The sequence below is a fragment of the Eubalaena glacialis genome, chromosome 16 (assembly GCF_028564815.1).
Source record: "Eubalaena glacialis isolate mEubGla1 chromosome 16, mEubGla1.1.hap2.+ XY, whole genome shotgun sequence".
Lineage (NCBI taxonomy): Eukaryota > Metazoa > Chordata > Mammalia > Artiodactyla > Balaenidae > Eubalaena > Eubalaena glacialis.
Genome location: NC_083731.1, coordinates 84899031 through 84923526, shown reverse-complemented (window position 1 = coordinate 84923526; position 24496 = coordinate 84899031). Strand labels below are relative to the sequence as shown.

General features: G+C 36.4%; 1 protein-coding gene across 7 annotated transcripts in view; it reads left to right on the top strand.

Moving 5' to 3' along the window:
* PAN3 (poly(A) specific ribonuclease subunit PAN3) overlaps positions 1-24496 on the top strand; it is a 116309-nt gene that overhangs the window by 26972 nt on the left and 64841 nt on the right. For 5 of the 7 annotated variants that reach the window (XM_061170565.1, XM_061170568.1, XM_061170564.1 and 2 more), the window contains exons 5-6: positions 1868-2029; positions 23814-23964. In XM_061170565.1, coding sequence (XP_061026548.1) covers positions 1868-2029; positions 23814-23964 — 313 coding nt within the window. The remainder of the gene's footprint in view (positions 1-1867; positions 2030-23813; positions 23965-24496) is intronic. The other 2 variants (XM_061170567.1, XM_061170566.1) reach the window with 1 other exon arrangement.

Here is a 24496-nt window from a genome sequence, read left to right as displayed (position 1 = left end):
TTGTCTTCTCTTGCTTATAATGGTATTTAAATGGTATTGATACCTTAGGTCTTTTCATTCAGTATCACATAGAAAGTTTTACTTTTGGATTGGACTTTACTCTCTGGCTATTTATTGAAGAAACTTAAATCTGTAGCGGCACAAGTTTGGGGGTCTCTTCTACCTAAGAGGAAAGGTCTTGGGCTGATGATAGGGTTTGGGGGTGATGGGGAGGAGGGAGAGGAATAATGAATTCCTTTTTGGAAAAACAAGAAACATATAATGAGAGCTGCTGGGGAGAGAGAATTATACATTGGATTTATTTAAAACCTTTTTTTCTATGTTGCTTAATGTACTACTATGAGAATAAATTTCACTTAGGTAATAACTGGCTCAAAAACAAGTCTGGATTTGTGAAGGCTCTAAATAACAGAAGAACATTTAAAGCAATAATTTTCTTGCTTTCAAATGTATGACTAGAATTTAGGTGTCCTTATATAGAACCTATTTGAAATGTTGTGATTTTGTTTAAATAAATATTCTTTGATGTGTTGAACTTTTTTGATAGGATCATCTTTAGCCCAGACGTTTTCTAAAATATAAATTTTAAATTAGTGAAGGCTTAATTAAGGCTATATTATTTTTGCTGTATGTCAAAGCCTTATAGTTGTGAGCTATGTTATTAAAAATAACTTGCTTTAAAATTCTTTCATCTATAATTTGGTTCTAAAGAGTATATTTCTGTTCTCATTCACAAAAGTTGCTTGTGATGTAGACACAGAGAGTAATTGAATTGGTTCAAGATTGCATAGAAGTGGAAGTACTTTAGCTTCATGAAACTTTACCCACTGCTGTAATTATTGGATAGATGGGTGGTCTAGTTTCCTTTCTTACGCAAGTTTAATTTTTGAAGAATGTTAATTTCAACTATTTGCTTCAGCAGTCTTAAGACAGAACAAAGAGTAAACATAGATTTTCTTATTTTAGATCTTAAATTAGATACCTTCCCAAGAATGTATCAGTATTCCTTAAAGGGAAAAAAATATATACAAATTCCCTTTAAGACGCAATTTAGCACAAATTTGCTATAATTAAGAGAAGTAAAATGGTGGAAACTGTTCATTAACCTTCATGTATAAAAAATCCCTGCCAACCACTTTTAAGATTGTTTACTAACTTTATTATAATATTAGCCAATGAATCTGTGCTTTTACTAGGCTACTTAGTATCAATCTGTTCAAATTACTGAGATTTATAAGACCAATGAAATTTGTGTATTTTTTTTGTCTGAGATTGTTGTTTTTCATTGAGTACAAGTTTCACTGAGTACAATGCCTGCTTAAGATCAATTTGTACTCTGCCCTAATGGGCATAGAATTTTAAAAATTAAAAAAAAATCCATTCCTTGAAATTAGCTGCTTCTTCTAAGTGGGGTGGTTCTCAGTAGGAAATAAGGTAGTGAGATGGGGAGCAGAAAAAGATATAGTGTGAAGAAATTTTTTTACCTGTATTTTGTGCCCTTGAAGCCATTTCTTCATATTGCAGTGAGAATAGGTAAGTGCCAGTGGAAAAAAATTTGCAAAGCATTTACTTTGCTGATAAGTTAATTTCTGTTCACTAAACTCAGATTATAATGTATTTCACTAAAACAGTTGTTGTTTTATGTAATACTGTCGTTAGGACTATGGGTTATTTTGGAGGTGTGTGTGTACTGGGGGTGGGGATGGGGAATGGGGGGTGGTGCTAAGGACATTAGAGGGAGTGTCTTAGAAATTTTACTTGTTTCCTATTCCACCATTCTTGATATCTTCTGTATGTTAGTTATGTTAGCTTAGATTAGTATGGGGGATGTTAGGAGTGGCCTGGTTTCTTTCCTTCTTTTTCCTAGCCAAGGAAGTATCGCCTGGGGATGCTGGAAGAGAGGCTAGTTCCGATGGGATCAAAGGCACGAAAAGCAAAGAACCCTATTGGCTGCCTTGCTGACAGGTGTAAATCAGGAGTACCCATCAATATGGTTTGGTGGAACAGAATCACAGAAAACAATTTACAGGTAAAAATAATTTTATTAGACATTTTTGAAAAGTGAATATTTTGGTTGCTTTCTGTGTCTGTGTGGGGTGGTGTGTATGAGATTGGATGACTTAGCTGATACACTTAGGTTTTTTGTTTTCTTGTTTTTTCTTTTTAAATCAAAGTAAGGTTAGTGGCCCATTCACTAACTAAAAGATTTTGTTTTGTGGCTTTTTTTGAACTTTCTCTGCTTGTAGTATATTTTCCTATTCTTCTGTTAAATTTAGTTTTTCCCTTTTGGATTTTGTTTATAGTTAAGTTTAATTATTTTTAATACACAAAGTTGTACTACATTAAAAAGTCATATAAAATTTATTACAGAAAATCTCATTTATTTGGAGTCTGAACAACAGAAAGCTCCACATGTTGTCTTTTTGTACATTTTTACTAGGAGATAAAAATTGTATGTAAACTTGTCAAGTGTTGGCTGTAAAACCAACTTCAATATGTTGTCTTAGAGTTATTATACATTTCAGTCTTTGCATTATCTGTGCTAATGAAAATGAATTTTTATAACTCAAAGGCTAGCTTTTGTATGACTCTGAATCTGAAGTACTTACAAAATAATTTGAATTATATTCCATTTTAATTTGGATTATAATTATTATAGTCTCATTTAAAGAAATTGGTAATTGTATAAAATAGCTCTGTTGACCACAATTTCAGTTTAGCTGGAAGTAGAATGAATATCTTTCATCCCAAACTTTCTGAGTACATTGGTATTTTTTTAATACGTTGCCAGCCAAAAGCCTATAACCCCACATACACATATCACACACAGAAAAGATATAACAGAGTCAACAACTTGGTTTTATTTCTGTCACCAACTTTGTATTATGAAGGGGTTCCACAGTATTTTGGTCTGTTTAGTGTTAATGCCATAGCAGTATCTGTGTTACCTTGGGCACAGAAATGAAGTTATTCCAAAAATACTGCAAAACATGTTATTTGTCTCAACTGAAATTTTCATAGTATTTTTCTAAATATAAGGAAAAATAGGGAAATGGAGGGGGGGGTCCACATAATCATATACTTAAAATTTCCGTGGAAAGTTTGGGATATGTCCATTATGAATAAGAATTCATAATGGACATATCCTTTATGAAGGATGTTTACTGAATTTTTCTTTTTGAGATCAGGAGAGAGGTTTGATGTGGATTGTTAGAATTATTTTTCAGTTTTAAAAAGAAAGTCTGAAAATAAATTGGGCTCCAGTTACGTAAGGACAGATACAGGTGGAAGTGGAAGTGCATGTAGGTTGCAGGGGAAACACGGATGATGCAGAGGTACGGCCACTTGACCGCCCCCCGCTGTCCCCCGTATCTCAGGGGCAGTTTCAAGGTACCTCTTTTTAGCATAGCTTGAAAAATCATTAGGTTCGTTTAAAGAATATATGCTAGGATTATGCTTTATTTTTAATTAAGAAGCTAGTAATAGATTTGCATTCGGTGTGCTAAAGATTGAATTGATGCTATCTGAATCTAATATTTCAAATACTAATATTATTTTGTGTTTCAAATAGTTCAAATAGTTCTTTTTTAAGGATGTAAGGAATGCCTTATTAGCTTGATGTGATGTTGGAGGGGCAAGAATGCCTTACACTATCAGTCATAGTGTTGAAGCATTGAAAAATACCCATCCGGTGTCCATTACTGTCTTTGTGGATTCCTAAGTTGGGTACCTGGTATTGTTTATTTAGAGCAAAGAGTATGTCAGTGCAGTTTTCTTTTCTGTTGGGGTTTTTATCTTTTTGTTGTATGAGAAAAGTAACTTATATAAGTCAATTCTGTACCTATGCTTTTTAATTTTGTATTATGTTTACCTTCAAATATTTTAAAGATTTTTCACATATAAAAAATTTAAAGGATTGTGTAGCCAGATATATTAATCTTTCCTGTTTCATTTGTTTCCTTTCCTTTAAAGCTTAGGTCTTCTCAATCCTAAGGTTAGAAAAATATTTATCTGTATTTTATTTTAGTGATTATAGCTATGTTTCTTAAATGGTTACCTTGTGCCACGCACTGTGCTAAGCTCTTTACATGTATTGTCTCTTTTGGTCTCTTATGGGACAGTTGTTATTGTTAAATGAAGAAACATCTTCAGAGAAGCTAAGTAACCTTAGGGTTAAACGGTGGTCGGTGGAGGAGCAGAAATTTGAACCCATGTTTGTCAGGCTTCAGAATCTCTTCACTTCTGTGTAACATAGCTCTAGTTGTACTAGAGCTATGATTGATGTAATTGTCTAAATGGTTAACTGAACTTCTGTAGGACAACTTTTTTTTGAGGATGAGAATGGGTACGTCGTTTTCCAGACATGGACTGTAGCTTATGCATAACTCCACAGTATTTGTAAGGTCAGTCTTTTTTCCTCATGATTCATCTTTTTTTTCTCAGTGACATTTAATTGCCTTTCTTTCTGGAACTTTAAATATTTGTTTTCACTGATTTCTTAATCTTGACCTAACATCTTTTTGGAAAACAAATTTTGGAAAAACAAGTTTTTCCACTTCTGAAAACAAAACAAAAAACCCCAAGCAGGGGCTTCCCTGGTGGCGCAGTGGTTAAGTATCTGCCTGCCAATGCAGGGGACACGGGTTCGAGCCCTGGTCTGGGAAGATCCCACATGCCACGGAGCAACTAAGCACGTGAGCCACAACTACTGAGCCTGCGCGTCTGGAGCCTGTGCTCTGCAACGGGAGAGGCCGAGGCAGTGAGAGGCCCACGCACCGCGATGAAGAGTGGCGCCCGCTCGCCGCAACTGGAGAAAGCCCTCGCACAGAGACGAAGACCCAATACAGCCAAAAATAAATAAATAAATTAAAACAAAAAACACTAAAAAAAAAAAAAAAAAAACCCCAAGCAAACAACTAACTAACAAAAACCTTAAAACAACAACAGAAACTTTCTCTGAAAGTTTCTACCTGGATCATTCATAATTGCATTTATTCTCTTCAGTGCTGGATTTCTTTCAAGAGCCCTATGATTCCCAACCTTTTAGTACTTAATAATCTTTTTATTTATTTTCTACCAAGAATCTCGTGACATGAAAGAGTCTGTCTACTGAACACAGGACATTTGTAAAACAGTGATTCATGCTTTCATTCTAAAATATATAATATGCTAATTAGAGAATCAAAGAAATTTAATATTTTTTTTATATTGTGGAGGTAGCTAAATTTATTTTTCATATGGCTGTTTGAAATATTGATCATACCTATCTGGTCTCCGTTATTACTTTTGTGGAGTTCCCACTTGGGGACCCTTGAAGTAGATTCTAGTCTTTTCTCTGATTTCTTTGCAACCCATTTATTCCTTCAGTGCTTGGAGTTTGGTGTTATCAAAAATTTTGCTGGAAACAAATCCCAAAGCTTGTCAGAGGTCTCCTGAATCAACAAATCCAACAGTTTTATCCAGTACTTAATACTGCTTTTTTATTTGAAGCTCTTTCCTCATGCATTCTTGTTTGTTTGTTTGCTTGCTTATTTATTTACTTATTAATTATTGGCTGTGTTGTGTCTTCATTGCTCCGCGTGGGCTTTCTCTAGTTGCGGCGAGCGGGGGCTACCCTTTGTTGAGGTGCGCGGGCTTCTCATTGCGGTGGCTTCTCTTGTTGCAGAGCACGGGCTCTAGGCACGCGGGCTTCAGTAGTTGTGGCACACGGGCTCAGTAGTTGTGGCTCGCAAGCTCTAGAGTGCAGCAGGCTCAGTAGTTGTGGTGCACGGGCTTAGTTGCTCCGCGGCATGTGGGATCTTCCCGGACCAGGGCTCAAACCCATGTCCCCTGCATTGGCAGGCGGATTCTTAACCACGGTGCCACCAGGGAAGTCCCCTCCACGCATTCTTGACTCTGTTTCATCCCTGCTCTTTGTGAGCTCCTGTCCTTGGCTCACTTGTTCTCTGCTTTCCCGTGTATGCCTAAGATTCTTAAATTTTTATTTCTCTTAGAACTGTCTTCTCAGTTCAAGACCCAAATCTTTCATGCCTTCTGGTATCTTTGCATGTAGATGTATATCCCTCTATCACTACAGATTTGGCAAGTCTAGAACTCAGTGTATTTTTCTCTTCTCCAAATCTACTGCTTCTTTTATATTCTCTTTATATTCCTTCTTTAGTTAATGGCTTTATCATCTTCCCAGTCACTGAGAGTACATAGCTTCATTTCTTCCCTGTCTTCTTCCATATTCTACCATTTATCATGAAAAGGAAACTACTGAGGTTTGACTACCCATTAATTGAAAGATGATACATTGGACAATTTACATTTGCCATCATATTAAGGCTTTACCACAATAGTGACATATTATCCCCATTTGAAAAATATGGAAATTGCAATTTAGACAAGGCTTATTGTTCGTAAGTGATAGAGCTGGGATTCTAGCCCAGATCTATTAAATTTTAAATCCTGAGATTTTCCTGCTATATTGTCTGCCTCTAATCCCCATTCTTTAAAATTCCACGATATCTTTTTATCCTTTCCTTTCCTTTCCTTTTTCTTTCTTTTTTTTTGAAAACATAACTGACATATATATCCTCAGTGTATCTTCTGAATAATTTTTGTCAAATCCCTTCAGGATCTGTTCAGCCTTTCTAGGGCTATCTCTCTTTAACTGTCCACACGTACTAAATTCTAATCATATGGAATCTTTCATACCTCATATAATATGAAATACATTGTCAGTTCTCTGTACCTTTTTATCTCTGTACCATTGTTAATTGAGCCTAAAGAAACTTTCTTCCCTTTTCCTTTTTTTTTTTTAAATTTATTTTTATTTAATTTATTTTTTTTGTCTGCGTTGGGTCTTCGTTGCAGCATGTGGGGTTTCTCTAGTTGTGGCGAGAGGGGGCTACTGTTCTCTGCGGTGCACGGGCTTCTCATTGCTGTGGCTTCTCGTTGCGGAGCACAGCCTCTAAGCACGCGGGCTTCAGTAGTTGTGGCTCGCAGGCTCTAGAGCGCAAGCTCAGTAGTTGTGGTGCATGGGCTCAGTAGTTGTGGTTCGCAAGCTCTAGAGCGCAGCAGGCTCAGGCGCACAGGCTTAGTTGCTCCGCGGCATGTGGGATCTTCCCGGACCAGGGCTCGAACCCGTGTCGCCTGCATTGGCAGGCGGATTCTTAACCACTGCGCCACCAGGGAAGTCCCCCCTTTCCTTTGAGAGTAGCTCAAATGCTACCTTTTCTGTAAATACCTGCTCAAACACCTCAGAGAAAAAAAAGAAGTTTTTTTTTTTTTTTTACTCTTTTCACAATACTTAATGTTATTTCATTCTGTCTTATATTGGTTGTTTACCTGTTTGTCTTTTCCAACTGAATTGTAAATATGTGTGACTAGGCATGTGTTGTTTATTTTTGTACCCTAAAGGTATTTTGCTTGTCTCTAAATGTCATTGTTTAATTTTCTTTTCTTAGGCAATATGTGAAATTTGTGGTAGTTTATTTTAAGAATTTTATATATTTTGAAAAATTGATCATAGGTTGTCTGGGATTTACAGCCATCATATATTACTATTGTTTAGTTTAATTATCACAATTGATTTAGAACATAGGGTGGTGATTTCTTTTGAAATGTTAGAGGATCTTCTCTTTTTCTTTTTTAATTCAAAATTTAACATTGTAGAAATATTCTTGATAGTTTTCAGTCTTCTGAGCCTGGTACTAGTCTTACTTCTTGACAGTGTTATTATGTGACAAAGCTCCTCTGTTTTGTATTTTTCTCATGGTCTCAGTCTAAACACCGAGCAGGTGGTAGATGGAAGGTCACCTGAAACTCTGCATCAGCAGTTCTTTATTTCACTGAAGTGCAAGTTCAGTTTCATCTTTCCTTAGTCTCTGCCCAGATGATTGCCCATTCCTCTGCCTGACCAATCTGCATGTGAATTCGAGATTTTACATTTGTTCTATGATTATGGTTCAAATGCCATTAAGGATTGAACTATTTTATCACCTACCTTATAGAATTATTGTAAGGATTCAAATTTCTGTTTGAATCTATTATTTGTATAGTAGATATTAAATAAATGTCCATTCCTCCAATTTGACCTCATCCCTCCTAAACTTGGTTTTTGTTTCTGTTTATTTAGGGTGCTGTCAGTTATTTATATTCAGATGTGCATGGCATTGTGGTATATATGGAAAGAGGCAGTGACATTAAGTGTCTCTTAGGGGCTCTCATTTTAATGCTGACTCATTTGAATAGTTTAAAAAATTACTTTAAAAATGCTTTTTTTGAAGGGATAACAATGTGTTCCCATCCTTCATGTAACAATCAGATGTCAACTTGAATGAAAGGATGGGAAATGCATGGTTTTATAAACTTCTCAGAGTATTGCAGGTTAAGATGTACCTAAAAGTAATGACATGTCACATAAAGTCTTACATATATATATATGTAAGACTTTATGTAACATGTAAGTCTCACTTTGTCTTAGACCTTTGGAAATAGTGGAGTTATGAATCATAAATTATTAGTATTACTGTTGTTTTAGTTTACCCCCAGAGTGATGTAAATGAATGAGAACTGTTGGACTGTTGGGTGTATTAGGAGATTCATACTTGTTAACATCTCTTTTGATGGTGTTTTTCCCGTTGTGGTCTGATTAAATGGCATTTCTTATAAGTATTTAATTTGTAAGAATGCTCACATTAAAATCTCTTGGCCCACAAATTCTGCTGTGAATTCTAGTTGCTTGTTACTGATGCTTTTAAGATCCCAGGGAGGTTTTGGAAACTCAGTGGATATGCTTCAGTCTTTAGTTACTTACTGAATTTTGGTGTTATTTCAGGAGATTTCTAGTCTCTACGCCCCAGGAAATGAAATCCTTTGGGCTTTAGATGGAGTGGATTGGAATTTACAAGAGTGACACTTCAGTCCATCTACTCAGGGTTCCTCTGGACTTTGAAAAGTTATAGAACTGTGGGGCAGCTAAAATGATATTACTATATAAGTTCTGATTTCTCACCCACAGCCCATCCCAGACCCTCTTCTTTTCTCCTCTTCTCTGCAGCTGCTATTCTAAACCTTTACCATTCACCTCAGACCTGTTCATCCCCTCTGTCACTTTTGAGTAAGTGACTTGTGTTCTTCAGAGGAGGGAAAAAAGAGGTCATTGAGAATGAATTGATTCATATGTTGGCTTTCTAACTATGTACAACATTTTCACTTATACCCTTTCTCACTAGTTTTCCTTTGGTTGCAGACAAACAGGTGTTCCTTTACTATATCCTTCAGAACCTGTCTTTAGTCCCTCTAGCAATTTATTTCATTATTTATCCCTTTTCAGTTTTAGACAGTCTCTCCCTTGACATTGATGTCTTCTTCCTAGCTTGGTCTTCCAGTACCAAGGAGTGCTACATGAGGAAATATTCTGTGGTCAGTACATTTGGGAAACTGTGTGATACAATTTGAGAACTGCTTCCTACTTGTTGCTACTTTTTCACCTTTCATTCGTCCCTTAATTCCCAGCGTTTTACCTTTCGCTTTCACCACTCTATTGAGACTCTTTTTGGTAAGCTTACCTAACTACCAAACGTCACAGTTCTTACTTGACTTCTACTGCGTTTGACATTGTCGTCCATTCCTCTTTCCTTGAAACTATTGTTCTCCTAGCTCTGAGACTGTTCTTTATTAGTCTCTTTCAGGGACCTCGTGTCCCTTGCCGTGCCCTCAGGAACTCTCCCAGGCTCTGTCCTTGACTCTCCTCTCTCTGCACCCAGTGCCCCTAGGTGATCTCACTTGTCTTCATTACTTCAGCTACTTCTGAGTCACATTTGACTCCCAGATATATATATATATACACACACTACCTACTTCTGAACATCTTCATCTATATGGCGTAAGACTTTAAAAACTCAGTGTGTCTAAAATGAATACTAGGACTTCCCTGGTGGCGCAGTGGTTGAGAGTCCACCTGCCAATGCAGGGGACAAGGGTTCGAGCCCTGGTCCGGGAAGATCCCACATGCCGCGGAGCAACTAAGCCCATGTGCCACAACTACTGAGCCCGTGCGCCCAGAGCCCATGCTCCGCGACAAGAGAAGCCACCGCAGTGAGAAGCCCGCGCACCACAACAAAGAGTAGCCCCCTATCACCGCAACTAGAAAAAGCCTGCGTGCAGCAACGAAGAACCAGCGCAGCCAAAAATAAAATAAAATAAATTTATAAAATGAATACTATATCTTTTCCTTCAAACCTGTTCTTTAACTCACACACATCTGTACACACTTATTCACAGCTATATGCCCACTCTCTGTCTTGGTTATTGATATCACCCAGTTGTGAGTTCTTCTTCATTCTTCCATCTTCCATATCTGCCACAGTCTTTGGCCACTAAGATCTGTTGATTGTGCTACTTTGAAATTCCCTTCACTTTTAATGTTACCAGAGTACAGTTGAGGCTCACCTCCACTTCTTACCTGGACTGTTACTACTGTCGTCTCTTACCTGGTTTCCTGCTTCTGGGCTTTTCATTCAAACCACTACTTGGTTGATTTCTCACCTTTGTCATCTGTTCTTTGTCATTAGAATACAACCCAAGTCTCTTAGAAAGGCATCCAAGGTGCCTCTTGATCTCTCAGGTTACTGCTGCAGACCTGCTGAACGATTTGCAGCACCGTGAAGAGCAGCATGCTCTTGCTGCCTCTGCCTTTGAACATCCTCTCTGCTTGCGGTGCCCTTCTCTCTGCCTTGACTCAGCAAACTTGTCTTTTAGGATTCGATTCAAGCATATGGTCTTAGGACCTAATTAGACAGCTTTGAGCGTTTGTTCACTTTTCCGTAGCACTTCACATTGCTGTAATTAATGTGTGTATAACTTACAGGCTAGCAGTGAATGGCACACTATAGGTAGTTAGTATGTTTTTTTGATACATGGATGTTCTGAGCTCTTGCGAGTGTGGAATTGGGTTCAGGGTACATTCTGTACCTGTGAAATGCCAGCCTGTGAACTTATAGAATGTAGTGCCTATGTTTCAAATATTTTGTTCTCCACAGTGCCTAGCACAGCGCCCAGCACATTGCCTTTTATTATTAGCTATTCAACTAGTTGAATGAATTAACCTGCATTAACGATTATCTGGTGAGATGAGTATTTGGCCAAATTTAGTCCTGAATTTAAGTTTTGTACATTTTCTTAAGTTTTCCTTTGGTATAGTTTCATGACATAAAATATCATTATGGAAAAATGTTTGAAAAATCTTAATATATGTTAAATTTTGTGATTAAATGTGGCAGGATTCTTGGTTAGAGAGAATGCCTCCGAGTAAATCTCTATTACTATGCAACGTGACAAATAGATTTTACTGATATATAGTTATGGATAGAAGATATACATAGGTATACAAGATAGTTATAGCTGTGTAAAGTAATTATTGTCTCTCTGGAATGTGGTGATGGTCTTGCTGTCTCCTGGACTACTCATTAACTGACCTAAATGGATATTTTTGCTTCTTTTAGGGAGAGTAATATTTCTTCCCAACTTTATTGAGATACTGGGTTGGCCAAAAAATTCGTTTCGGGTTTTTCCTTAACATCTTATGGAAAAACCCGAACGAATTTTTTGGCCAACCCAATAATTGGCACATAAATAGGAAGAGTAATATTAAGAATTAACTAGGTAGAATATTGAGAATACCTCTGTGATGGTTAATGATTACTGTTATTGGAGAACTTTGACATGTAAGTAACTTTTAATGGAAGAGCAAGGCATTTCATCTGTTTTTTTAAAAAATTTATTTTATTTATTTTATTTTTGGCTGCGTTGGGTCTTCGTTGCTGCGCACGGGCTTTCTCTGGTTGCAGCGAGCGGGGGCTACTCTTGGTTGTGGTGTGCGGGCTTCTCCTCGTTGCGGTGTGCGGGCTTCTCCTCGCCGTGGCTTCTCTTGTTGAGGAACAGGGGCTCTAGGTGCATGGGCTTCAGTAGCTGTGGCTCGTGGGCTCTAGAGCGCAGGCTCAGTAGTTGTGGCGCACGGGCTTAGTTGCTCTGCGGCATGTGGATCTTCCCGGACCAGCGCTTGAACCCGTGTCCCCTGCATTGGCAGGTGGATTCTTAACCACTGTGCCACCAGGGAAGCCCCTCTGTTTTTGTTTTTAAATGCATTCTATCCTCCAGATACAGATTTTGCTTTTTTATATACATTGGTCCTACTCATCTCAATTTGAATATTGCATATTCTCTGTGAATTCTTAATACCACTCCATTCAGTGATGATGATATGCAAAGAAAAGGGAGTAGTGTAAGTGGCTTCATAATTTACAAATCTTAACAAACTTTCTTAAAACTTTTTTGTAAAAGTTATATATGCTTATTGAAAAAAATTCACATACTACAGAGAAGTACAAAGGAGGAAGCAAAAATGTCCCATTTCCTCACCACCTAGAGATAAAATCTCTTTTAGCACTTAGAATCCTTTTACACACCTGTGCACATGCACGTACACACATTCTCCCTCTCCCTCCCTCCCTGCCCAACCTGTTCTCTTAGGCATATGCACACCATTTTACAAAAAGCAATTTAGTATAATTGCTGTATTGTAGCCTAATTTTACTTTATTTTTTCTCAATAGTGGTATTGGCCTCTTTTCATGGTAAATATATCAATTCACATGATTTTTTAATAGCTACACACTATTGTATATACCATAATCCACATAACCGGATCCCTGTTGATAGATATTTTAGTTATCCCTCCCCCCACCACTTTAAAAAATCATTTTAAAAAACAGTGCTAAATGGAATCTTTTCTACTTGTGTGATTTTCTTCTTAGCCTGAATTCCTAGATGTAGGAATACTAGGTCAAAGGATATGCTTGTTTTTCATTTTGATACATAGTATCAAACTGTTCTCAAGAATAGTGTTACCCATTTCTGACAAACTTTATGAAAGATGAACTAATGAGCATCTTTGGAAATTAATGTGCCTACAGTTTCACACTCTTATATAGAGAGAATGACTTTAAGCTGAGTTCATAGAAATTTTTTTGTTTAACTCTACCATAACATAAAGCTTATTACTAATTGATTTTCATCTGGCAGGTTCTGACATACACATGCTACTTTGCCCTTAAGATAGTCAGATTATTAGTAGGAGAACTTATATGTAAAAGAACAATGGTGTGAATCTCTTGTAAGCAGTAGTAGTCAACTTTCCTTCACTGTCCCCACCAATTTGAATCTGATTTATTTAGAGAACCATATTTCCTCTATTGGGTTGTTTTATCAGAAGGCCAGTTCACTTCAGAAAATTTGTAAATTATGATATTAGACTAATTTCACAATAGTAGTAGTGTTGTTTGTTGTTGTTCTTTTGGTTTTTTTTTTAGTAGTAGTGTTATATGTTAACTTTTATAAGATGAAACTTGACTGGTCTTAAAATACTAAGTTTCTGAATAGCCCAGAAGTTGAGTATATTGTGATAAATTTTAAATTGACTGTATTTGGATATGCTTGAAATCTGGAGAAATAACAACCCATTAAGGCAAAAAAAAAACCAAAAAAAACAAAAAACCATGTAGAAATATGAACTTGGAGGTTCTGGTTAGCCCTTTGACTTCTGCTTTCTGTCTCACCCTGTTCCTCTTTATTCTGTGTTGTTTATGAACACTGAAGACTAGTAAAAATCGCTCTGAATAGTGCTGCTCTGTATGTCTGTATGTCTCATCTTTTTATGCCTTTTTAGATAATTTTATCAAGGCAAAATTCTTGCCTATTCCTGCCTTTCTCCTTCATTATCAGTATCCTCTCTTCTACCTTTCCAAATAATTCACTGCTCTCTGCCCTTGCCAAGACACAGACATACATACATCCCTCTACCTTGAGCATGAATCTTTTGAATTAGTCCAAAACTAGGCCGCTTTGTCACTCTAAAGAGAGAAGAATAGTAGTGAAGATGGGAGATTGGAGCCATACGTTCTGGAAAAAAGTAGATATGGCTAAGATTAGTATCAACATTTTCTCTCTCTCTCTTTTTTAATGATTTAATTCAGTCAAGGACAGTGGAGACTTGACCTGATCAGTCTTTGGATTTCAGCAATTAAGTCATTAAATAAAACTTTCCTTCTCTTTCTTTCTTCCCATTTTCCCCTCCTTTTTCTCCTCCTTTTCTTTTTCTGCTTCTCTCTCTTTCTTTTATCCTGGCTGAAAGTAGAAGATGGATTTGAGTTGTGCAAGACTGGAGTCAAGTTGGTCTGTTGGGATGATGGTAGCCTAGACTAGGGCACTGACAATGACATGAGTAGAAGTAGTTGAATTTGAGAAATATTTAGGATGTAGAATAGACTCCATGACTTGATGCTGACTTGATGCTTCAAAGATAACTGCATTATCAGAAAGATAGTTGTGACATAATTTATCTGTTTAGGAAAGAGATTGTATAGAAAGCACAACAAAACTTGAAAAACCAGCTTTATAGGGAAGTAATTGATTTGCTCATAAATAGTTTGAATTAATAGTTGCAAAACACCTCTTTACTAGTGGGTGTCTGATCTAGCCAAAACAAGGAGTTGGCTAAATTTTATATATTTATAACTTAAGCTCAAATTAGGAATACCTTATGTTTGGAAAACATCACCACAAAATTTGTCTTCTGGCCAAGATGGAAGAACAGGGATTAGACTTTCCCTCTCTCCAGAAACAGCTAAAAAACTGACCAAAATATATGAAACAAGTTTTCAAGACATTAGATATCAGGCAGTGAAGGACAGTGATCCCTGATAGATGGGAAACAAATGAGGTGAGCTCCCCATGATTACCTTAGCTCACTGTCAGGGGGGAGTTTCTGAGCCTGGTGCCTGGAGCGGGAACTCGGGTGGAGCCTAGTGATCTATCTAATTAGGGAGACCAAATTGGAAGTTTACAGAGGCCAAGCTGGATATAGTTCACAAAAAAAGTACTGGAGAGGAGAGAGCTCATACATAGAACTTCGGACACTTACAGAGGTTCTCCTTGCATCTTCAGCTGAGTACTGATCAGAGGCTATGAGTGAGGATGTTACTTGAACTGGAAAAAGAGATTCCTGAAAACGTTACAGGAAATAATTCTCAGAGCTCACACAAGGCCAAGAATAGTTCCTATTCCCACAAGCCAACATGGAAAGCGTCATAATTCATGAAACATTAAGTAGGGTAATGGGAAGTCTTTTGCCTCAGTAGTGGGACCAAATTAGCCTTAGAATAAATGCTGCCCTAGTCTTAACTAATAAAGCTTAAAAGCAAGACCTGAAAGAATCAGACTAATTTTTAATCAGTTTAATGACAATGGAGAACAAAGCTCAGGAATATTTATAGCAATAAAAATATATCTAGGACTTCCCTGGTGGCACAGTGGTTAACAATCCGCCTACCAAGGCAGGGGATACGGGTTCAAGCCCTGGTCCAGGAAGATCCCACATGCTGTGGAGCAACGAAGCCCGTGCACCACAACTACTGAGCCTGCGCTCTAGAGCCTGTGCGCCACAACTACTGAAGCCTGCACACCTAGAGCCCGTGCTCCACAAGAGAAGTCACCGCAATGAGAAGCCTGAGCACTGCAACAAAGAATAGCCCCGCTCGCCGCAGCTAGAGAAAGCCTGCGTGCAGCAGTGAAGACCCAACGCAGCCAAAAATAAATAAATAAAAAGTAAATAAATTTATTAAAAATAAAGAAAAAAAACACAAGGCATCCCTATATATATATATATATATATATATCTAGCACCCAAAAAGATAAAAGTGACAATATTTGGCATTTGATCAAAAATTACCAGCCATGCAAAGAAGTGGGAAAATATGACCCATAAGGAGAAGAAAATGTAATCAATTATAATACATAAATAGTATATAAGAATATCAAAAGAGTTATTATAACAATATTCCATGTGTTCAGGAAACTAGGGGAAAGATTAAACATGTTAGTACAGACAAGGAAGACCTATTAAAAAATCCAAATCAAACTTCTAAAATTTAAAACTACTTTGTCTGAAATGAAAAGTATTGGATGGGATTAATGACAGATTAGACATTGCATCAGAAATGATTAGTGAACTTGAAGACATAGTGATAGAAACTATCCAAAAAATAGAGAAAAAGTGAGCTGGTGGAAAATTGACGGTTGAAAGAGAAAAATGGGATAACTTGAAGCAGCCTAACACACTTGTATTTTTAGTCGCTGAAGCAGGGTGGGGGAAGGGTGCACAGAAAAAATATTTTAAGAAACAGTGGGCAAATATTTTCCAAATTGGAGGAAAACTGTAAGCCCACAGATCCAGGAGCTCAATGAACACAAGCACAAAAGAAACATGGGGGGGAAAATACTGCACCAAGGCACACCAGATAAACAGCCAGAGGGAAAAATATTCATTTTTGAGGAACGAAGATGTAAGTGATAGCATATTTCTTGTTGGAAACAGTACAAGCCAGAAGACAGTGTAACAATAACTTTAAAATATAGGAAGAGAAAAAAAATGTCAACTTAGAATTCCGTTCTTGGGAAAAATGCAAGAATGTAATCCATTGAGTGCATTTAAAGACTTGTGAAATTTTGAATAAAATGTGCAGTTTAGTTAAACTTATTGCACCAATGTTAATTTTATGGTTTTGAAAATATACTCTAGTTATGTAAGATGATATCTTTGGGGAAAGATGGTGAAGGATACTACTACTTGTGAATTTTCAATTACTTCAAAATTATATTTTTTTAAAAAAGCAAAATAAACACCTTTTTAAACATACAAGAGTTGAAAGGATTCACGTGCAGTGTATGTGTACTTAATAGATATTAAAGAAAGTACTTCAGGCAGAAGGAAGAAAATACCTTATGGATCTATACAAAGAAATGAAGAACCCTGGAAACAGTAACTACATGAGTAAATATAAGAAACTTTCCCCCTTATTCTGTAAGTCTCTTTGAAAGATAATTGACAGTTGAAAGCAAAAACGGTAGTAGTGTGTTGTTGGGTTTATAGCATACGTAGAAATAAAATATATGATGATAATAGCACAAAGTCAGGGAGGGGAGAAATGAAAGTATAATATTGATATCTGAAGTAGTTTAAAATTCAGTGATAGTTGGTGTTATGGACTGAATTGTGTCTTCCCCAAATTCATTAAAAAAAAAAAAAAGACTGTATATGGAAGTGAGCTTTTAAAGATTTAATTAAGGCTAAATGTGGTTGTAAAGATGGACCCTAATCCAATATGATTGGAGTCCTTAGAAGAAGATGAAGAAATACCAGGGTTGCACACAAACACAGAGAAAAGGCCTATTGCTGTGACGACACAGTGAGAGGATGGCTTTCTGCAAGCCAAGGAGAGAGGCCTCAGGAGAAACCAACCCTCTTGGCTCCTTGATCTTGGGCTCTCACCTTCTAGAACTGTGAGAAAATATGTTTCCATTGTTTAAGCCAGGGGTCCCCAACCCCTGGGCTGCGGAACGGTATTGGTCTGCGGCCTGTTAGGTACCGGGCCTCACAGCAGGAGGTGAGCAGCGGGCAAGCGAGCGAAGCTTCATCTGCCGCTCCCCATTGGTCACATTACTGCCTGAATCATCCCCCTGCCTCCCCCTGTCTGTGGAAAAATTGTTTTCCACGTTACCGGTCCCTGGTGCCAAAAAGGTTGGGGACTGCTGGTTTAAGCCACTCAGTGTGTGGTATTTTATTATGGCTCTAGCAGACTAAGATAGTCAGTGATAAGTTAAATATACGTACTGTAAAACCTAAGATAATCACTACAGTAACAGAACAGAGAGAGTTATAGCTAACAAGCCAAGAGAGGAGGTAAAATGAAAATTTTAAAAATCATTTAATCCCAGAGAAGGCAGAAAACAGAAAAGGAGACCAAAGAACAGGTGGAAGAAATGGAAAACAAGTAACAACATGGTAGATAGATTTAAATCTGAACTTATCAGTAATCACATTAAATATAAGTACTCTAGACATCCTAATAAAAAGGCAGAGATTTTCAAATTGGATTAAAGTAAAAGAGCAAACTCTAACTATATGAAGCCGACAAGAAACCTGCTTTAAACATAAACACGAAAATAGATTTAAAAGTTATACCATGCACTAGTCAAAAGAAAGCTGGCATAGCTATATTCATGTCAGAAAAAGTAGATTTCAGAGCAGAGAATATTACCAGGAATACAGAAGGTCATTTGATAAAGGTAAAGGGAACAGTTCGTTAGGAGCATAGATACGCCATTTTAAAATGTTTATGCACCTAAAAACAGAGTTAAAATATATGAGACAAAAGCTAGTAGAATTGCAAGGAGAAATAGACGGTGATACGGATTTCAGTACTCCTCTCTCAATAATAGAAGAGGAAGAAAATCAGTAAGGAGATGGGAGGCCTGAGCAGTTCTGGTAGTTTACTCGTAGAGCCCTGTGCCCCACAGCAACCACATGAATACTCTTTTCAAGTTCACATAGAAATTGGTCACCAGGACAGACCAATTCCGGGTCTTGAAAGAAGTCTCAATAAATTTAAAAGGGTACAAGTCATACAAATGTGTTCTCCAACCACAAGAGAATTAAATTAGAAACCAGTAACAGATCTTTGGAGAATCCTCAAGTATTCAGAGACTGAATAACACACTTCTGACTTACTCATGTGTCAAAGAGGGATTAGAAAGGGAGACTTGAAAGTATTTTGAACTGAATGAAAATGAAACATGCCAACAGTTGTGGGATGCCACTCAATCAGTAATCAGACGGAAATTTATAGCACTAAATGCCTGTATTAGAAAAGGAGAAAAGTTCCCAAATCAGTGATCTCAGCTTCTATCTTAAGAAACTAGAAAAAGAAGAACAAATTAAACCCAAAGAAAGCATAAGAAGGATGAATCTTAATGATGCAAAGTGAAAGAAGCTAGTAAAAAACTCAGCACCTACATATGTATGTAAGATTCATTTATATTAAATTCTAGAAAATACAGACTAGTCTATAGTGACAAAAAGCTTACCGGTTGTTGCCTGGAGTCCAAAGCAGTGGAGCAGAGAGGAACAGGAGGGAGGGATTTCATTCAGGCTTGTGGAAACTTTTGGGCATGATGAATGTAGTCATTTTCTTGATATGGGTAGTGGTTTCATGGTGGTCTACCTATGTCAAGAGTTATCAAAGCTTACATTTAAATATGTACAATTTATTATATGTCAATTATATCTAGATAAAGCTGTTCAGAAAAATTTACCAGGTCATTCATGTTTCATTCAGAGAGTAGAAAGATTACTGATAGCAGCTTATGAAGCTATTAAGAGGTAAAGCAAGTAGAGCTCATTACAAGGAGCTTTACTGAGGAGGGTATTTTATGGTTTTATGAGGTTACGGTGTGATTTTAAAAAGCCTGACCAATATTCAGGAATAGCAGTGATTCCTCAGTCATTCGTCACATCACCTTAAGACAACTTTCTTTTTCTTACAGACCTTTTGGCATATTTGCAATGAAATATTACATAATATTTTGTGTTGCGTTTTTATTCAGTATAAACCTCTTCCTGTCATTCTACCTAATTAAAAATTAATGGCTGAACTTTTAATTTTGTTTCACTGTTTATTAAATTAGTCCCTTAATTTATGGGACTAATTTATTGTGTTCTTAATAAGTACTCTTGATAGTAGTGGAGTCCTGCAGAGTATTAAATTCTGAATTAGACTTTAAAAGTAACAGTTTCCATGAAATAATACGATAGTAGAAAAGCATAAAGTTGTATTAATCTTGAGCTAGAAACCTCATCAGAAAATTATTTCATTTGTTAAAAAAAAAACCTTTATCAGTCATTGGTAAAATAGGAAATACTCTTATCATTTTGGTTGGTTGGGATGTCTGAATTGAAACATTAATTATTATTTCATTTAAAATATAATGATAATAATTACAACAGTGCTTTTTAAGCTAAAGGCCAGGACTCTTGACTTAGTATATTTCTGTCTGGAGAGTACAGGTAGGAATCATATCCAAATGTTGGGGGATGATGTCGGTTTGAAGAACTCACTAAATAAAATGCACTTGGTTCTTTTGGTTGTGAAAGTTGCAGTATAAATTTAAGTGTGTGAGAACCTAAAACTCTGTTTTTATTGATAACTTCTCACAGAGTGAATGTCTGCTATTTGACATAAACATTGATTTTTTCCCCAAATGTACATTTAGAGCTGTTTAAGATATGAATGAGAATTAGGACTTAAAGTATGAATAGAGGGCTTCCCTGGTGGCACAGTGGTTAAGAATCCGCCTGCCAATGCAGGGGACACGGGTTCGAGCCCTGGTCCGGGAAGATCCCACATGCTGCGGAGCAGCTAAGCCCGTGCGCCACAACTACTGAGCCTGCGCTCTAGAGCTTGTGAGCCACAACTACTGAAGCCTGCACGCCTAGAGACCGTGCTCCGCAACAAGAGAAGCCACCACAATGAGAAGCCCGCGCACCGCAAGGAAGAGTAGCCCCTGCTCGCCGCAACTAAAGAAAGCCTGCACACAGCAACAAAGATCCAATGCAGCCAAAAATAAACAAATAAAAATAAATTAAATAAAGTATGAATAGAAATTAGAAATTATGAATAGAAATATAATTATATGTATGTTAGAAAACCCACAAATTTAATATTATAGGAACATATTTAGAGAGTTATGATGGGATTATCTAAGTCATAAGGTGGGAGTAATAAAACTTTGATGTTCTTTTTCATTATTCCTTTTCTCATTTATTGCATTCTCTTTAGTGTTGTTGAAGTTAGACAAATTTATATAACCCAAGTCCTTGACTCTTCTTTCTAGATACAACCTTCACCTCCTAAAGCTAAAATAATTTGTTTATTTTCTTTTTCTTTTTTAAAAAACTTAATTAATTTATTTTTGGCTGTGTTGGGTCTTCTTTGCTGCGCGCGGGCTTTCCCTAGTTGCGGCGAGCAGGGGCTACTCTTGCGGTGCGCGGGCTTCTCGTTGCGGTGGCTTCTCTTGTAGCGGAGCACGGGCTCTAGGCGTGCAGGCTTCAGTAGTTGTGGCTCGTGGGCTCTAGAGCGCAGGCTCAGTAGTTGTGGCTCTCGGGCTCTAGAGAGCAGACTCAGTAGTTGTGGCGCACGGGCTTAGTTGCTCTGTGGCATGTGGGATCTTCCCGGACCAGGGCTCGAACCTGTGTCCCCTGCATTGGCAGGCAGATTCTTAACCACTGTGACAGCAGGGAAGTCCCAATCGTTTATTTTCTGATGAACAGAGATTTCATTTTAATGTGATACTGGTTTTGGTTACCAGTTTTGCCTTATCTATCTCTAAAAAAGTATTCTTTTTAACATGTTAAAGGTGTGTGCCTATTGCTATTTTGTTGCTTTATAAAACCCTTATATATGTTACAAACCAGTTATATTAAAGTGGTTTTAAGAATGCATCTTTTTATTATAGTTCTTATTTTAACTAATTTTATCATGAGAAAGTATTCTCATTATTTAAGTATTTTTGATAGTTCTCTAATCTGGTTAGAGGAATTTATATTAACTGTTAATAGTAGCTCTACTCTCTTATTCCTAGATTTTGTTGTTTGTGTTATACCTACTATATAATTCTTTTTTCTGCCATTTAAATCCTTTAACCTTTTCTCTCATCTCAAATAAACTCATCTGAAATAAAACAGACTCTCTAACCACCCAGTCAAGGGAAATGCCTTGCCATCTTAAATCAGAAAAAAAATGGAGGAAGGGGTTTAGGCCCTTCTTTTCACTTCTTAATTAAAATTCATTGCTGGTAGGTTTTTTGCATCTGTGGTTGTTGAATCCCTAAAAGTTGCAGTTTAGTGTATACATTTTCATAGTTAATTTTAATAACTTCTATCATAATAAATTTGAAGGACCTTTATAATTTGTTATAATGGCATTTTATATATAATTTATTTGGGGGAGGTAGAATAGATTTTCCCCTCCTTTTTCTCCTTTATAGGATCCCTTAAAAATAGTCTTTCAGACTAATTTAAAATAGATTTGATTTAGAGAAACTCAGCTTTGAAATCAAAAGTCTCTTATTCATGGTAAATGTAAGGTATAAATGAAATGGAAACTGGGTGATAGTTGTTTCTTGGGATTAGATTAGATTAATTTCTTTGTCTAAATTTGCTGTCTCTTAGTAATCTTGTAATCCTGAAATCTCCATTTCTCCTAGGCGTTTTGAACTCTTTTACCAAGTTATCTGATTGATTTTATCTTGACTTTCATCTTCTAAAACAGATTCAGCATTAACTAGTACACACTGATTTAGCTCTGAAGTGATCCTCTTGGTAACCATTTGTTCTTTTATAACTAGGGATTACTACGTCAATAAAATGCGTTGGCTTATTTTCTACTCCAGAAATTAAGGAATTGGCCGTACTTTTAAAGAAGATACCAGTGTTTTAAATTTGGAAGGTTTTAAAATAGACACATAAGTGACAGAGAGGACTTTTTTTTTTCTCTTTGGAAAATATGTTTTGGTTCAGGCCTGATTCTTTTTTTTCTTCAGAATTTTATGTCTTAGATATGTCAGTAAAAGAGGTTCTCTGTACATCTAGTATATTGTAGTTAAGCGCAGGTTAACATTTTTTCTATATTTTATTACTTTGCATTTAATTTTAGCTGGAACGTAACTAGTAAAATATCATTTGTTTTAGAGTTTAAAATGAGGTTAGCCTCTTGACTTGCTATTTTCCAAATCTAATATTTTGAACTCTAACCTAGCAGTTTAAAATGTCATTCATATCAAATAGGGAAGTTGTTCTTGGATTGTACAGTAATTAGTCCATCTTTTTTTTTTTTTTTTTTAGTCCATCTTTTTATTTTATGCCTTCTATGGAAATATTTTTCCATTTTAATGATCAGTTCTAAAATACTTCAGGTGATTAAATTTTTTGCATCATGATTCAGTGTATTTTAAACTTAGCTTATATGTATACAGAAAATGTGGGCTGAAGTATGAACATTCTAAATTATCTCTTTGGTCGACCCTTTTGGAAGTTGAATTCAGATATCAATATGTTGAATCTTCATTATACTTAAGCATGTAGGTCACAATTTCAGAAAAGTATTTAGGATATTCATTTTTTCCACATGGACAAAATATAGACCATTTGTGAAATTGAATTGCAGTCTTATAACGTGCTAGCCATTCTTAAAGGCAAAGGTACCATGCCACTTGACTAGATAAAAGGTGGCATTGTACAACTGGGAGGAAATTTTTTTCATGTAATCTCACAGTAAAATGTTTTTTAATATAACAAGTTACATGAATACTTAGCAGACATTGGAGCCTCTATTATGTTTTTCTTATATCTTGAGTCCTCTTGTGTGTTTGCCTTGTTTTTAAGTGCTTTTCTCGTCTTTACTGTTATTTAAATACATGGTACCATATTATTGGGGAAATGTCTTAAGTGCTTATAAAGAAGGAAGTGATTAATTTTGGAATAAAGGCAGTTTTGACCTTTATCCTGGTAGAAGTGGTTTAAAGACATTAAATTTGAAACTTGTTGACTCAGTTTTGAGGCAGTTTCAACCTCCCAGTTCTCCAAAATGTGTTAGGATAGTTTGGTAATGATGTATATTTGACAATAAAGGCAAATTTTCATGTTCTGAAGTTAAATTCTGCAAATGAAATCATTAAAACCCTCAAATTTGATGAAAATTTTTCTTCAAGAAATTTAATTATCCCACCCCAAAATATGAAAACTAAAAAACACTGTAAATCCTTTCAATAAAATATTTTACTCAGTAAATAGAGCACTGTGGAATAATGCCTAGTAGATTGAGTGTCTTTTTGGGCTTAAAATGTGTTAACTTACTATATTTGATTTTTAAATAGACACCAAATCCTACTGCAAGCGAGTTTATTCCCAAAGGAGGATCAACCTCCAGGCTCAGTAACGCGTCCCAGGCACATGCGTCTGCCTTCTCTCAAGTGTTCTCTCACCCATCCTTGGGGACTCCTGCTGCTGCTGCTGGATTAGCCCCAGGTAAGTTGAGTAACTGTTTCCAGTGAGTTCCAGATAGCAAGTCTCTAAGCACATTTGCTGGTAGTTTACCAGACCTGAAATTGTATTCTTCAGTGAGTCATATTTGAACACATTATGAGTTTTATGTTCTAGGTTTTGGTACCATAGACCAAATGTGTAGTTGAAAATTTTAAAGCAAAATTTAAATATGAACAAAAATTAAATATAAGGGTGTTTAAAAGCACAAAAATAAATTTAAAGGAGAAAATGGTTATTGAGAAAAAAGGTCTATCTGGGCCATAGTATCTCCTTATTTTTTAAAGTTCATGGTAATGCTCTTTCACTCAGAAACTTCTGTAAGAGCGTCAGGGTCCTCCTTTTGAAATAAATTTCTAAAAAATAATTTATATCATTTTAAATAGAAGTTTAGATGTATTGCCTTTCAGGTGTTTGATTATAAATCTGTAGCAGTAATTCAAATTGGGTAAAGTATTATAAACAATGGTAGGAAAGAAATGTGAAATATTAGGGGTCATTGAGGTAGGGAAGACAG